General features: G+C 38.0%; 4 protein-coding genes across 6 annotated transcripts in view; 1 reads left to right on the top strand and 3 right to left on the bottom strand.

The window, feature by feature from the left end:
• Window positions 1-6,536, top strand: part of LOC125226021 (constitutive coactivator of PPAR-gamma-like protein 1) — a 48,076-nt gene extending 41,540 nt beyond the window's left edge. Inside the window, exons 17-20 of the mRNA XM_048129839.1 lie at window positions 2,673-2,848; window positions 3,227-3,315; window positions 3,390-3,517; window positions 3,643-6,536. Coding sequence (XP_047985796.1) covers window positions 2,673-2,848; window positions 3,227-3,315; window positions 3,390-3,517; window positions 3,643-3,708 — 459 coding nt within the window. The 3' untranslated portion in view covers window positions 3,709-6,536. The remainder of the gene's footprint in view (window positions 1-2,672; window positions 2,849-3,226; window positions 3,316-3,389; window positions 3,518-3,642) is intronic.
• Window positions 6,537-8,214: 1,678 nt separating this feature from the next.
• On the bottom strand, window positions 8,215-9,902 carry LOC125226028 (GPN-loop GTPase 2-like). 2 transcript variants are annotated; one of them, XM_048129849.1, is made up of 2 exons: window positions 9,734-9,902; window positions 8,215-9,562 (listed from the first exon to the last, which is right to left on the bottom strand). In XM_048129849.1, the coding sequence occupies exon 2, from the start codon at window positions 9,130-9,132 to the stop codon at window positions 8,242-8,244; it is 891 nt and encodes a 296-aa protein (XP_047985806.1). In that variant the 5' UTR covers window positions 9,133-9,562; window positions 9,734-9,902; the 3' UTR covers window positions 8,215-8,241. The 2 variants fall into 2 exon arrangements, with proteins under 2 accessions (XP_047985806.1, XP_047985807.1); XM_048129850.1 differs by having other exon boundaries at window positions 8,215-9,288.
• Window positions 9,134-9,550, bottom strand: LOC125226515 (proteasome assembly chaperone 3-like). The gene has a single exon (XM_048130498.1). It carries the CDS (start codon window positions 9,548-9,550, stop codon window positions 9,134-9,136), a length of 417 nt encoding a protein of 138 aa, XP_047986455.1.
• A 676-nt stretch (window positions 9,903-10,578) lies between the features above and the next one.
• Window positions 10,579-15,520, bottom strand: LOC125226348 (zinc finger protein 454-like). 2 transcript variants are annotated; one of them, XM_048130308.1, is made up of 3 exons: window positions 15,193-15,520; window positions 13,614-14,202; window positions 10,579-10,981 (listed from the first exon to the last, which is right to left on the bottom strand). In XM_048130308.1, exons 1-2 carry the CDS (start codon window positions 15,362-15,364, stop codon window positions 13,685-13,687), a joined length of 690 nt encoding a protein of 229 aa, XP_047986265.1. In that variant the 5' UTR covers window positions 15,365-15,520; the 3' UTR covers window positions 10,579-10,981; window positions 13,614-13,684. The 2 variants fall into 2 exon arrangements, with proteins under 2 accessions (XP_047986265.1, XP_047986266.1); XM_048130309.1 differs by having other exon boundaries at window positions 10,579-10,984; window positions 13,617-14,202.
• Between the last annotated feature and the right edge of the window lie 574 nt (window positions 15,521-16,094).

The raw sequence follows: 16,094 nt of genomic DNA, 5'->3' as shown, positions 1-16,094 counted from the left end.
TAGTCGAAGACACTTCCTATCCAGGTGTGGATCATTTTAGACCTTTGTTGCACAGTGGCTGGTACCAAAGTACCAATGGAAGGGGAGAGGTGATAAATAAGTAAGTAAGTAAATTCTTTATTGTACCACCAACATAAAATATACAAGACATAAAATTTTAAAGAATGAAGAAAGAAGAGGTACAAAGGCGAACTTATTTAAATATTCAAATCCAAAACGCCTCAAATTGCTCGGCAGTCGGCAGCGATTTGATGGGTTTTAGTTTCCAAGCTGATCAGTAGATCGACTAAGATTTCAAAGTATAAGTAGTAATTTTTTTTTTAATGGGATAGGAGGCAAACGAGCAGACAGGTCGCCTGATGGTAAGCGATCACCGCCGTCCATGGACACCTGAAACACCAGAGGTGTTGGAGGTGCGTTGCCGGCCTTTAAGATGGGTGTACGCTCTTGATTGATTTTTGTGTATGCATGTAACTAAGGACTTAAAAGGGAAATGCCTTATATTTCTTAGTGAAGTGGAGGGAATTCTGGCGTACTAAATTGCCATGGAACTGATAATAGCTAAATTCGTAGTGAGGCGCTAAATTTCAATTTTAATAAAACAAGGGATCAGGAAATCTAGGTATAAATATCCCTTATTAAGTACGGTTTTACAGATAACTTCACATTAGCTATTAGCAGTAATGAAAGTAGGTTGGGGTAACGTTTTCATATTAACAAATAATACTTGAATGTTTTTCTGTTTTTTTAAATCATCCAATTAATCGAATATTTGAACTGAGTGCGTGGGGTGAGGCATTCTGCTTCTTGTCCACGGATGCTTTCTTTGTTTTGTAAATATTGGTTTGATTTTGAAGATAAATAGGTGTTAACTTGTTAGCAATAACATTGTCCGTATTAAGAATTGATCGAAATTGGTTTCAGTGACGTCTATCTATTAAATATATTACTTATAAATAAAAAATAATGTTTATAGAAATTATCCGTTTATCCGGATAATTTCACTTGGATTATTCGAATATTTTCGGATAAAAATATTGGCGGATATTCGAATAATTCGGATATTCGAATATCCGGATTGCAAACCCTAGCTACGCGGCTGATTATTAATAATAACTTTCGTGTAATTCACACTGTTTACTGTATTTTTAACCGCCTTCCAAATCTCAAGGGAAGGGGTTCTCAATTTGTCTGTATGTTTTTTTTTTTTTATTTTTTATGTTTATTCTTCGATATCTCCGTCGTTACTGGACCGATTTTGAAATTATTTTTTTTTATTGAAGGTATATGCATACAGATTGGTCCCATTTTTCTCAGAACCCAGTTCTGATGATGGGATCCTGGAGAAATCGAGGGAACTCCTCGAATCTGAAAGGCGTACATATGGTGATTTTTGTGTTTTTAAAGGAACAGCATGCATTTAGGTACGAAACAGTGACATTTGGTGCAGTGGAACTGCTGATGATGGCCAGAACGGAACTCTTCAAATCTGAACGGCACGCTTATAGTGACTTTGGTATTTTTATAAGAACAGCATGCACTAACGTCCAGAACAGTGACATTTGGTGCAGTGGAACTGCTGATGATGGTCAGAATGGAACTCCTCAAATCTGAACGGCACACTTAAAGTGACTTTGGTATTTTTATAAGAACATCATGCACTTACGTCCAGAACAGTGACATTTGGTGCGGTGGAACTGCTGATGAAAGTGAGCCGCCCCTGGTTAGAGTTCCGTTCTGATAATCATTCTCATCTGTAAGTACTTCAGAATCATCCAAATTTCAAAATTGGTTCAGAAATGACGGAGATATCGAATAACAAACATTAAAAAATATACAGACGAATTGATAACAAAATCCAACATTTGAAAGTATTTAATTTATTACCAGAACCCCAAAGGAAGGCGGTTTTTTTTTTCTTAAAAATTATGACGTAAAGGTCTGCATGACCAGCGCCCGCGTCAGCTGCCGCCGGCGCCCCAGCTGCCGCCGGCGCCCCGGCACCCACGCAGTAACGTTATAATAATGCGTTGCCATGGTTATAAGAGTCAAACTATACGTTAAAGGCTATAAAAGCTGACCGCAGGGGGGCCGATGAGCCGGCGGGGGCTGGCTACGGGAATACACTTTTATGTAGGGTTTTAAAAATCTATCCACGACCCTGTAAATGACTTTTTCTACTCCCGTGTTGTTATTCGTCAGTTACCGTGTCGTGCATAGATCGTTAAAACCCTACATAAAAGATGCCCGCCCCCGGCCGGCGCCCCGCGTACCCACGCATACGATATAGCTCTTACAGCATTGTTAGGTAGCCGTTAAGGGATATAGCGGGCCGCGGGGCGCCGGCCGGGGGCGGGCGGCGGCGCGGGGGAGTGCGAGCGACAGGGTGAGGCAGGAACATTGCAGAGGACAAGTCCGACCGCCCCCGGCCGGCGCCCCGCGGCCCGCTATATCCCTTAACGGCTACCTAACAATGCTGTAAGAGCTATATCGTATGCGTGGGTACGCGGGGCGCCGGCCGGGGGCGGGCATCTTTTATGTAGGGTTTTAACAATCTATGCACGACACGGTAAATGACGAATAACAACACGGGAGTAGAAAAAATACTATTCCGTGCAGCACACGTTTGACTTCCAACGACGAAGATAGGTAAAGTGACCGTTTGTACTCAGACGGCGCACTACGTGGGCTACACGCCGCCGGTGCGCAACGCGTACGGCGCGCGCGGCGGGCGCGGCTGGCGGGGCCGCGGCGGGCGCGGGCGCGGCGCCGCCGTGTCCTCGCGCGCGCCGCGCCGCCGCCTGCCGCACGACGAGCCCGCCAAGCCCACCACGCTCTCCGTCAACGGGTAACTACGCACGCTCCCACACCTCCTCTACGCAGTCTACGGGTAGCCGTTACCCGCAGACGGCATACCTACCTCCTCTACTACACGAGGGCTCCAGCTTCGTACTTGGGAAGAGACACCTGGACAATGTGTGCCCCGCTCGGACCCCGAAGGCGGAGGTCACGGGGTCGATTTGTATGGCCGACCTAGGTCCGGGCACTAGATCCCCGTGATGGAAGTCTGAATCCGCTCTAACCTACACATACTTTGGCCCCCTAGGCATACATAATAAAATCGGGATACCGGTGAAATTTAATATATACAGCGTAGAACTAATATTTCTTGGTTCTGCCTGTCTGCTTACTTTGGTGAATTAATATTCCATTTTATATATTACAGGAAAACAGTGCGTCCTGAAGACCTGGGGTCCCAGGCCGAGGAAAGCAGCCCGCACGGAGATGAATCGGCTCCCGACAACGATAACGAAGGTATGCTCCCGTTCCCTAATAACGTGTTTTGTTCTTCTATGGTACGCGTTGTTAATTAGTCATTCCCGTTTTAGGAGCACAGCCGATGCGAACGAAGACTGTTAAAAATGCCAAGAAAAATGTTGGAAAAGGTAAAAAGAAGAATTCCAACCCGAAGACTGACGTAGCGCAGACGTTGGAGGCCAATGGACCGCTCGACAAGGTGACCGCTGAATAGATACTTTACCGCCACCTACCGACTACCACAGGACTTTCCTCAAAGCTTTCCTCTATTCCCTTTTTTCTTCAATTTTGACACACATAACTCAACCAGTTGATATATTTTAGATGGAGACGGGCCATAATTCGGACAAAGAACATATTGGTCAAGGTGACGCCCCAGTTTCTAATTAGTACTATAAAGTAGATTTTTTTACTTTCTGAAACTGTACCGGAGGTAAAGTCGATTTTATTTTGTTAGCCATTTATACTCCAGTAGTTGTTAGATGCCTCTTTTATATTGAGCCTAGCTGTCCGCTCCGCCCGCAGGCGCAGCGCACGGATCAGTTGCAACACGCGGCCGTAAGCCGTTGTCATTGTTGGTTTTTAGTGGTAGCATTTACGTTCATTTGTAGGGGAAAGCTTTCCAGTAATAATTCGTACATACGCGTATGTTGTAGTGTGCACAAATAACATTTATATAATAGCATTTGTGTGTTCTACTAACGTTCCGTTCCTTATCATTATTATCAATAAAAGTAACATCCGGGACATTTTGGGAATTAACAATTTACGTCTAAATATTGTTGTTATAATGTAGCACGTGGTTGCATAATAATTGTGAATCAGATAAATAACGACACCTCGTATCGGTGTCGTTACTGTCTGAGCCGGGCGCCTCAAGCGCGCCAAGTATACGTGCCTCAAGACCTATAAGACTTCCCAATAAGAGACTGATTTTATATTACGTTGATTGTCACATAATGTGGACAATTAATTCTAATATTAATAACAAGAGACATGATCGAGGCGACCGCCTCGCTAAACCCTAATAAGACGAAGAGTGCCTCTTTGGATATTTTGTGATATGCTGTAAGCTAACACTCCTGTATCAGATACGTGCTCGACGTTGCCGGAGCAAATAACAAAGTGCCCAAAGGGAGTAGGTTTTGTTACATGCTAGTATTAATATCTGTGAGATAGACAAACCTCGAAAGCACCCGTTAATTGACAAGTGATAATTAGAAAATATATATTAATAAATTAACATGTTCATTGTTAAGTCACGTTTAATTAAAAGTGAGATGACTTAGTAAATAATATGTTTTGATTTTAAGCATATAAAGTACTGAGTCAGCATTATTTATTTACATATAGTAATATTTACAATTTACCAAATTATTATTTTTATTTTTTGGCTAGGTTTAGTCGATGTTATTCGTATGGCAAACGGCATAGAGCGTTAAAGAGGCCTCGTTTACCTTGTTCCCTCTAAAAACAAAAGGATAATTTATTGTGGCTCGCATATCAAGACAAGAGCAACTAACAGAAATTATAAATGAAAATTTAAATACGGATTAGTAGTTATGGTACACAACGTGACGCCTGTTTAAGACCCAGGTGAGTCTAGTTGGTTCCAATGATTCGCTTGAATAACATGGACTAAACCAGCTACTTTCAGACTTGTTTTTGGTATTTCATGAAACGTTATTTAGGCGTAATTGGATGGTTGAGTGTTGTTAAGAAGTGTGTGTAGTATTGTCATTATGCTGTATTGTTGACCGCGCACGGCTGGATGCGGATAGTAATACCATAATAGAGGGAGGGGTGAAATTTTTAGAATAGAAATTGCATTTATTGAATGTTGGTTGGTGCTTTAGGATTCGTGGGACTGCCTGAAACGAGTCTGAAACTCATAGACCTAAGTCTTATGATAGACGTTTAAATGAAACTGAAAGAACATTCGCATGTTGACTTTTCCTCATCCTATAGGGTATTATTTCGATAGGAAATTTTAGATTGTTAGTGATATATTTATATGCATTTTTGGGATCTCAACGTTGCGAATGTTCTTCACTTTATATGTATTTTTGTAAATTTGTTATAATGTTATACTTAATGTAGCTGGAATGACTAACAAGGATATTTGAGACAAAGTCTTGCTAAGATACTCGGTCGGCGGCACAACTGTCGCGACGTATTGAACAGTTACATTCCATTTCGAGTCTACTCGTGTACATTCGAGGGACAGTTCGCGCCGGTCGGGAATGGAACCAAATGAAGACTTTACAATTTTTGGAACGCTTTTACCCTGGCCAGAAGACAAAATATGTTGCAACAATACATATAATTGATTTTATCAATCGAAATACGAGCAGAACTCGAGTGCACAGAGCACACGTATAAGTAGCCACTGCGCTGTTCCAAGTAATTGCCAATCAAAGTGTAACTATAATGCATCTGACTTCGAGCCGCGGGCGGCCATCGGCCAGCGCGGCCGGCGAGCCCGGCGCGCGCCGCGGCGACTCGCTAGCGACTACGACATATTATATATTTAAACATATATTATTGCTTGCTTATTAAACACGAATGTGTAGCGTTTAGAATTTTAACTTCAATGTACTTTCATTTCTTTAAGAATTATGTGTAACAGCATAAAGCATGTTATAGAGGATTAAAATAACATTTCAGCGGTTTCATAACGAAAAGGCAAACAATTTTTGGATCGTGTAGTTTCGGAGTGAGTTTAATAAATCGATCCACGTTTATCTTGCCTTTCGAGTTATTAAACCGTTTTTTGTGCTCTTTAAATAAAATATACTTTGTCGTCACATACATACTTTAAATTGTAATAGTTCATTAGTGGTGATTCAAAGGAGTAGACTTTATTTTTCTCTTTTTAAATCCATTATTCACTATAGTTTTAGATTATCCAACAATATTATAACATTTACTACATTATAAACTTGTTTGCCGACGATAGTCACTTAATATTGTCAACATAATTGTAATCAAAATATAATTAGAATACTTGTGGTAATACATAACATTTTCGTAACTGAACTGTAGCAAACGTGGAACTGTGGCTTTTTTGAAAACACTTATAACTTAGAATGTAACCTAATAAAGAGAATTCTTTAAAAAAACGTTCATTACTATTTTAGTTTGGACACAAAAAAATATTGGATGAATTTAAATTGTAAACAGTTGTATTTGTCTTCAAATAAAACGTTCCATCATTATGAAATTGTTTTATTCATTCACTGAGATTCAAACGCTTATGGATTTCGGTGACAGTGGTTCCTTCGACATTTGCTATGTAATTTATGACTATTTGAGCAGCGTCTTTGACGTCATTATACTGGTGTAGCAGATGTACTCTGATAGCTTTTTCGCCCCCATCGAGCAAGTTGTCTAGCTCTAATTCGACTTTAGAAAGCTTCTCATATAAATCTTGTTTATCTTTAGATGTCATCTGAAAATAAGAATTACCTATATTAAGCCTCTATTTCCTGCAAATCCATACAATGGTAATTATGAAATTCAACTCTATTGAAAGCTATTGAGTTCAAATTTACACGGTGATCTGTAGTCCATACAAACGATATAGGTGGGTTTTCTGAACTTTTCTCTTTGTAGATCGTTGCTGTGAAATGCGCCGTAGCACGTGCTAGCACTGAATGGGCAACCAAGTAAATTATTCCACATCACCATTTCGGAAAGGGTTCTTTTTTTTCCTGCTATAAGGGAGAAATACTTTTCCGTACAAGGACCCTTTTTTATTTAATTTTCGTGCATTTGTTTGTTTATACATATATCAATTTCCTCAAAGGTGATGTGAAAAATAGTATAATTATGTGTAACATGGTAGTAAAATTATTTCCACTTTGGGCGTTAATACCTGCATCCCTCACTACGCTCAGGTTTCTATTTTTGAATCCTTTGTTTCTTTTAGGATTCAATAAATGCCTTCGCCGTAAATATCTCATTTTGCTCCCTTGTTACACAATTTACTATTTCACGTCAGAAACATTTCGGAATGAGGACTTCTCTGATATGAGGGGCCAGTGGCACTTTTCTGTTCAAGGACTTAGTAGCCAGTAGTAGGTATAGAATATTGACGCAACGAAAAGAATATGCTCATAATAATCGATTCCAGCTTTTTAGTCTAATAACCACTCACACGCTTCCAGTAGCCAGAGCTACGAGCTTACACACCTTTAAATTGCTTGCAGTAGCTGTGGCTACATACGGGAGTATTGAAGTACATATTTGATTAATTTTGTCGAAGCAATTTAGATCTTTTTTTTATGAAAGTCCAAGTCACGTTAAGTGCATATAACGTAAATCTTTACATACATATAACACTCCCTTCGGTCGTGTTTTAATTTATCGCCACTCGTTTAGAACTTTATCTTTTCCGCACTTGTATCGTAATGTACTATTCTTGTATTCTCTCCAAGAGATGACAAAAACCGTTATCTTCGAAATGTCGTATTCTTAGGTTAGTAAAGTTGGCTTTTAAACGCCAAGCGCGCTTTAGCGGTAATAGAACTAAATAAAATGAGCAATTCCCAAGATTATGTATGATTCCAGATATAAACATCTCAGATCATGCATACTTTTTTTATGCTTTAAGAGGCAAAAGCAGACAGGTCAGCTGATGGTAAGTGATCACTGCCACCCATGGATACCCGAAACACCAGAAGGGTGGGATATGCATTGCGGACCTTTAAGATGGGTGTACAATCTTTTCTTCTAGGTTTTATACTATACATTATATGGAAAAAAATTAGTTCAACCTACTTGTTTTGCAGTGGCAACATCTGTACTAACCCTTCAGTGTGCTTCATATTAAATAAGTTAACAAACTACTTATGTATAGGCTACTAAAATAATAAATGTATTAAAACACTTAAAGATTTAAGTAAATATTTTATTCAATAATCATTCTATTTCAGTTGTTTCACCTACCCCCATAGCACAAGCTAACATACTGTTTATGTGCCTGCCCTCTTCTGCTTTGAAAACTTGTCCATTGGCCTTATCAACTAAATTCTTAACTTTGACTAAACTATCTTCCTTGAGCATGTCCACAAGTTGAAATGTAACTAGGCTGTAATCTTCAATTATGGAAACTAAAGCTTCATTTAATTTTTTGTATTTCTTAGTGAATGCATCAGTATCAAGGCAATCAACCAAATAGTTCAGATCTAATACATCAGTGTAGAAGTCTATACCAAATTGCAATTTGTCCATGTGTTTCTTCAGAAGGTCTATCTTAGTCAACAAATTAATATGTGGCAATCCTATTTTCAACATGGCACTCAATGACAACATTAATGCTGAAATAAATTTTCCTGCATCTGAGCAGTGATGAGAATCAACCAAGTGCACTACACATAATAGAAGATTGCTTTGTTCAGATAACTTAGAAAATATGTTCGACAGACTTTTATGGTGACAGTACAATTCTACCTGTCCAGGCAGATCAAATATGAAATTAGTTGAGTTTTCTCCTTCAATTTGATTTAACAGCCATTCTATATTTTGTTCCAAAAACTCCATGCAATACAATAGTGCACCATTGGGTCCCAAGTTGTACTGATCCATAACTTCTTCAAGGACTATAAGTTGTCTGATATCTATATCTGGTTTGTAAGGCATAACTTCATTAGCAGGATCTAAGTTGATAATTACCACTTTTCTTCCTAGCTTACGCAACAATTGAGACATTTGACAGCAATATGTTGTCTTGCCTGCACCAGGCGGGCCCAACACCAGTTGACCATAATGCTTATGGACAGGCTTAAATCTTTTAATGCTGGTTAAAGACATTTTAATTACCCTGATCCCTCCTAAGGTCTTGTATGATGTCCACACAGGCCTTCAAAGTCTCAATATCATAGGACTTCAGGTTGATGAAGATGTTCAGTGGTTTAGTTATTTTGATGGCTTCTGCCAGGTACCTTGCTCCTACTTGTTGCTCCTCTCCTGTAGCACCAAAAATAACGTTTGTAGTATAAATATCGCTACTCCCAAGTGGATTATGTACTTCATCTTTCTGGACTGTTAACATGCTGCCAATTTTTTGGTATTGTGATAATATGAGCAATGTTTTATCTGTGTACTCGGCAAGAACTACTTCCGTGGGCACATCGTCAATATCTGCAGCAACTGATTTGAATAGCAACTGTTGACTATCCTTTTCCGTATGTTTGATAGTCAAGTTCTTCATGACATCAAGCAGCTCCATTACCACTGATATCTAGAATTTTAAACCGCGTCACTATTTTTCGAAAACTACAGTAACTTAAATTAATTGTACACGAATTAGAAGACCAAAACGAAAAGCTTGGGGACGGGCGTAAACATAAATGAAATTTAAATTACAAAAATGGGATGGGATCATGACAGAATTTAATCAATACGTACACACCTGAAATATTTCAGTTTTCTTTTATTGTATGCACTTCTCAACAAGGAGAAAACGAAGAAAGCCGCAGGCAGGATTATTTGCTCAAAGGTTTACTTGTAATGTTGTAGAAAAGAAATGAGGCGAAAACAACTATCTTAGATCACGCAAAGTGCGAAACGAAACGATTAACGAATTGTCACTTTTGACATTTAAGGAGGCACACCACAGATAGCAACAAGGGTTTAAGTTTGAGTAAACCGCATGCCCTAGTGCGTTTTCACATTATCCGATTCGATATCGGATGTAGGACCGATATCCTGTCCTATACCTTAAGGACGCCATCTTTGATTTTTCCCTTTGATCCTTCCGACATCTGATATCGGATCGGATAATTGGAAAACGCACTTAAGGTTCCTGCGCATGGAGCTTGAGGATAGGCGCGTAAAGGCGTAAGGCACTGGTCCAAATAATTATAATACTCAAGGACTACTTCTCCGTAATTCTGTTTGAGAAAATAAAATAATATATTACATGTGTTTCATTTCGCAGCCAAACTAAAGTAGATAAAAGGAAACTAAAAATTGATTTCTATATAAACGATTTATTATAGATCAGCTGTAGACTGTAATTTGAAATTACGATTTGCCTCTCTTTAAATATAAGACCACTGAATAATAATAATATGTTTACTTTACTTAGGTATTAATTTATAGATTAAGGTTTTCTTTATAATTAGTATTATTGTTTTTATTTTAAGTGTTGTTAAATACTTGTTATATTAAAATAAAGCTTTTGATGTTTAAAATAAAATAAATTATAATAAGACAACTGATAATGACAGCTTATTACAATTTAAGGCCCTATGTGTGCCTTCTGAACATATTTTTTAAATATCTTTAGTACATTTACCAAAGGTGTGTGTGTTGATAACATTTATTGCATACAAACTAAAAACAGTTATTTCTTTTTGGTCATGTGAATTTTTAAATGTTTCTTGCATTCTTGTTTACTTACAAACTTTTTATCACAAATATCGCATGCATATGGTCTCTCATTATTGTGAGCTCTTAAATGGAAGACTAAATAGTACTTGCGGTGAAAACTTTTTTTACAAATGTCACATGAATAAGGTCTTTCTCCTGTATGGGTTCTTAGATGTCTCCTCAAATGATTACTATTGGACCACCGCTTATTACAAAATTTACATTTAAATTGCCACAGTTGCTCATCAGTGTGTGAATATATCATATGTGCTTTTAAATTCTGTTTACAGCGTTGTTCTGCACCGTGGACTTCACCAGTTCACAATTGATCTGGCCATCCAACGACTTCCAGCCTTTACTGCTCCGTGGACTTCACCAGAAACCATAAGCGACATATCAAACTAATAACATTAACATAACTTTGCATTTACATCTGATCACCCAACGACTTCCAGCTCCAGCTGCACCGTGGACTTCACCAGTTCACAATTGATCTGGCCACCCAAGGACTTCCAGCCTTTACTGCACCGTGGACTTCACCAGAAACCATAAGCGACATATCAAACTAATAACTTTGCATTTACATCTGATCACCCAACGACTTCCAGCTCCAGCTGCACCGTGGACTTCACCAGTTCACAATTGATCTGGCCACCCAACGACTTCCAGCCTTTACTGCACCGTGGACTTCATCAGAATATCATATACATAGGAATAGCACTTTTTTTTATATATTATAACATCTAGAAAATATGTTATCTAAGTATCACATTTTAAATTCACCATATTCAACAGAATAGAACTCTTACAATTAAAGTTATTTTCAGCCAACTATATGTATCATAACAATTAGTTTTTAACATTATCACTATCAGTCTCAGAACTGGCATTTTGTATTTTTTATCTAAAATAACAATCTGCAGTTTTATGACCAATTTTATTACATTTCTCACATTTAATCAATGTCTTTGAACAATTCACTGCTATATGTCCCGGCTCTTTACAATTAAAACAACTGAACTTCTTTTTACACTGACTTGCATGGTGACCTACTAAGTTACAAGATGTACATGGAACATTATTATTACTAATTGGACTAGATTCATTTTTGACTAGCCTTGACTCCTTACTATCACGATTCATTTCTTTCAAGTACTTTAATAACTGCTCGGGTTGTGTAAACCTTGCTGAAGTTGCACTAGCACGAATAGTCCTATCATCAAGTCCATGAATCAAACAATCTACAGCCTTCTTGTTTGTAATTTCACATGCATTTAGTAAAGCCATTTTTGAATAGTAATAATCATCTAATGTTTCAGTTGCCTTGAGCCTTCTGTCCAACAATTCACTCAATAAAGAACCATAATTTACATCGGATGGGAATGCATTTTTTAATTGTTGTTGCCACTCTGGCCAAGAATAATTTACTGTTAATAAAGTTTCATACCAAAGCTTAGCATGTCCCACTAACCTGGGCAATGCATAAAAGGAAGTTTGCCTATCAGACCAACCATAAATCAGTGCACATTCATTAACCTTAGAAATCCAAGTTTCTATTTTATGACTTTTAATAGCAGGATTAAATTCAGGTACTATATTTTTATCACATTGAATTTTGTTTTGTTCAGGTTTAATATAGCTACTCATAAAGTTCATAAAATCTTGAAAAGTTAACTGACCAGAAGCATTTGGCACACTTTGATCTGCAATGTTACTTGTACTATCCTGAGCAGCTCTGTCCCGCTGTTCAGACACACTGATTGGCCACGCTGGTACTATAGGCCCCGCTGATACACCACTTTCTATAAGCTGCAATGTGTGACCCGTGGCTGATGATTGCATACCTGACCCGACCTCCACACCTGTATGCATTGATGTTACCTCTGGATATGTATGTTGCACTACCGATGGGGCTTGCCTAGGTATAGAAGTGTTGTCTATCATGTGCATACGATAAGGTTCTGTCCTTAATTCCGGTCCTGTAGGATAACCGCAGTTATTCACTGATGCCAACTGAACATTCTTAGCATTTCGTTGCTCTAAAGTGGTTGTCACTTCTCTAACATGTGTATCTTCTCTATGAACTGGCACTTGAACTGTTGCACGTCTGGCAGAGCTTTCAGTAGGCGTGTGTGAAGATTTCAAGCTTTGCTGTCTTTGGGGTGTCTCATATGTATTACTAATATCACTGTTTCTTCGTTGGTGTGGCTTGCTTTTACGAAGCTTCTTGCTCTTAAACACAACTGTTGATGAATCCGTATCGGAACTACTTCGATATCTTTTGCTAGAATTTCGACTTTCCGAAGTATTCCTCCGATACCGTTTGGATGTATCACGCTGGCGTGAACGACTTCTTCGCGAAGAAGGTACATTTTCGTCTGTACTGGGGGTCTTAGACCTGGATCTAGTGCGACGATGCTCACGATGACGCCCCTTACGATCGCGCTTTTTCTTCATTTTCTTTAATGTTCAGACCACTTCTGATAAGAGCTTCAGGTGATGGCCGGAATATAAACACGTTTTACAGCTGGATTCGGTTTATTTTTAGCAATAATTAGGAAAAGCGTTGTTTTTCATTCTCCATTTTAAAAAATCAAAAACGCGTTTGACATAAGCGTTTTGTTATTAACTACTTTCAAGAAGCGTTTTGCTGTAGGCTTAACTATACTATGACATTCTACTTTTGGAAAAGTTATAATATAAATAATATATTATATTTAATAACAATGTTTAAAATAACAGAAAGTCATTAACATTAATAACAATATGATAAACTATAGGCACATTGCCGATCTACTCAAATGACAGAGAGCTATTATAATGTTTCTGTCTCACTCTACGACTTCGGACTGTAGGCTGTCAAACCTGCAACTACACCAATGTATAATACTAGTCCTATAACTTAGCAAATATCTAACACAAGAGAAACTATTTGAGCACACATCACAGCGGTATGGCTTGGCTCCTGAGTGACTTCTCTTGTGCCTGTTTAAGTTAGCTTTTTCTGCAAATTTTTTATCACAAAGATCACAAGAAAAAGGTTTTTCCCAGTATGGATTCGCTCATGATTTGCAAGTAAGAAATTGGAATTAAATGCCTTTACACAAAATGCACATTTAAATGGCTTGTCAGGTAAATGTATTTTCCTATGTTTGTTATAAGTAGACAAACTTGTAAATTGTAGTTCACATATTTTACAAGTAATACTTTCTTTATTTTGACAAGCATTGTTGTTAGTTTTCTTTTTCTTTAACTTAGATTTGTCTTCATCATGCGTAAGCCTGTGAATTTTGAAATTTATATTATCATCAAATATTTTGTGGCATATGCTGCATTGAAGAAAGTCTTTGTTTATAACAAACTCATCTTCAGTAGGACTTGAGCTTGATTCCTTGGTGATACATACTTCTATCTGGCTATCATAACTGGTTACAATTTGCATGTCTTCAAATTCTGCGTCAACAATTAGTGATTCCTTTTTAATAGTTCCTGTTGTTAGACATGCCACTGAAAAAAAAAGAACATTTACGAATATTTAGCTGAGATTGCCACTTTTACAGTTTTTATACATATAAACTACTATGTTATTTACTTTTGTTTGTATTTATTTCCATTTTTAACCGACTTCAAAAAAGGAGGAGGTTCTCAATTCGACTGAATGTTTTTTTTTTTCTCTCCGAGAATCGTGGACCGATTTTCAAAATTTTTTTTTTGATCGAACCGGTATAACCCCGAGATGGTCCCATTGGCACCAAGTCAGGGTCTGATGATGGGATCCTGGAGAAATCGAGGGAACTCTTCAAATGTTATAGGCACATGTAATGTTTTTAGTCTATTTTTCAAAGGTACACCAGTATTTACGTCTGATGGTAATAATTTTATGTGGCTGAGCTGATGATGGAAGGTCAACTCCTCAATGGTTAGGAGTTAAAAGATAATTCTTTCACTACTGTACATGTATTCGGACTGATACATATAATATCACTAGGAACCACTAAAAATCAACAAATAAATAAACTTTTTAACAAAAAATAAAACCGCCTTAAAAAATAAGCGCGTTACAAAACACGGAGAAACTAAAAAGCCAAAAATAATAAACCTTTCAATTCAGATTTCTTATCGTATTGCAATAAGCTAAACATCCAAATTATAAACAAATCAATTATTTTTGGAGTCGGTACCAGCCTGTGTATGGTTGGGTGGGGCAAACAGGCAATAGCAAGGCGACGAACAGGTCTGGTACCGACTACAAAAATAATTGATTTGTTTATAATTTGGATGTTTAGCTTATTGCAATACGATAAGAAATCTGAATTGAAAGGTTTATTATTTTTGGCTTTTTAGTTTCTCCGTGTTTTGTAACGCGCTTATTTTTGAAGGCGGTTTTTATTAAGACACATCATCATATAAAATAGAAGAATTCTTGTACAAGAAGGGGAAAGTAAAAGCCTATTTTTAAGCATATTAAAAAACTATAAATTTGGTTTAATTGCTAACCTTCTACGTCTAAGTTCTCTAAAGGTTCCACCTTGACATGGACATCGTAGAGGTCTGGACGGCAAGCCCTTGTAGGATCCATGGTCTCATAACCTGTTTCTTCTTTTATCTGCACCGCGGTCTCAAAAGGTTTAGCCTCGTCTCCACTCTCTGAGTGCAGTAAACATTCCATAACTTTAGATTTAGAAACAAACTCTTTGAAACCACTCAAAAATAAGTAAATAATTTCATGTAAATAAAGATTTTAAATCATTGAAAAATACTTAGGGAAACTCCACTATCTTCATGATCTATTATTACATAAACAAATTCTGGCTAAAAGATGTAGTCGAAAATGAATATCAATGAAAAGCAAGGCAAGGCGTCACGGATGACAGATGTCAATGTCACAGATGACAAGAAGTACAAGAACCATAGATTTATATATATTAAGCTAGATTGAGTTGTTAGGCCAAAAAGTGTGTCCACATCACAGACCAACCCCTATAGACATCTATTACAAGACGACTCGCGGTGGCCAGCCTTCCTAGTATTTGCACTGATATAAGCGCGGGCGCTCGCCGTGCCCGATCAGTATCGACCAAGTAACAGACCCGAAAGCAGCGCGTGTTTTTCGCACAAAAAAATTGGAAAAGGGTATTTTGATGCCTTAAAGATGTCCACCTGTAGTGTGAAATGATGTGGAAAGGAAACAAGAAGCTCAAATTTAAAAACAGACGGCATTACATTCCACAAATAAGTCATATTTATAATTTATTCAGAGCCGGCATAGGTCAACTTACATTGGCCACTTACGCGTCAGTAGAGGGACAGTCATACTTCTGTCCCTTTTCATCTGGCGCGACTGCCCGCCGTCCTTGAAACGGCCAATCACAGCCAATCCAGCAGAATGTGCCAATCAC

The sequence above is a fragment of the Leguminivora glycinivorella genome, chromosome 5 (assembly GCF_023078275.1).
Source record: "Leguminivora glycinivorella isolate SPB_JAAS2020 chromosome 5, LegGlyc_1.1, whole genome shotgun sequence".
Lineage (NCBI taxonomy): Eukaryota > Metazoa > Arthropoda > Insecta > Lepidoptera > Tortricidae > Leguminivora > Leguminivora glycinivorella.
Note: the sequence above shows the minus strand (reverse complement) of the source record. Positions and strands in the feature narration are given on the sequence as shown.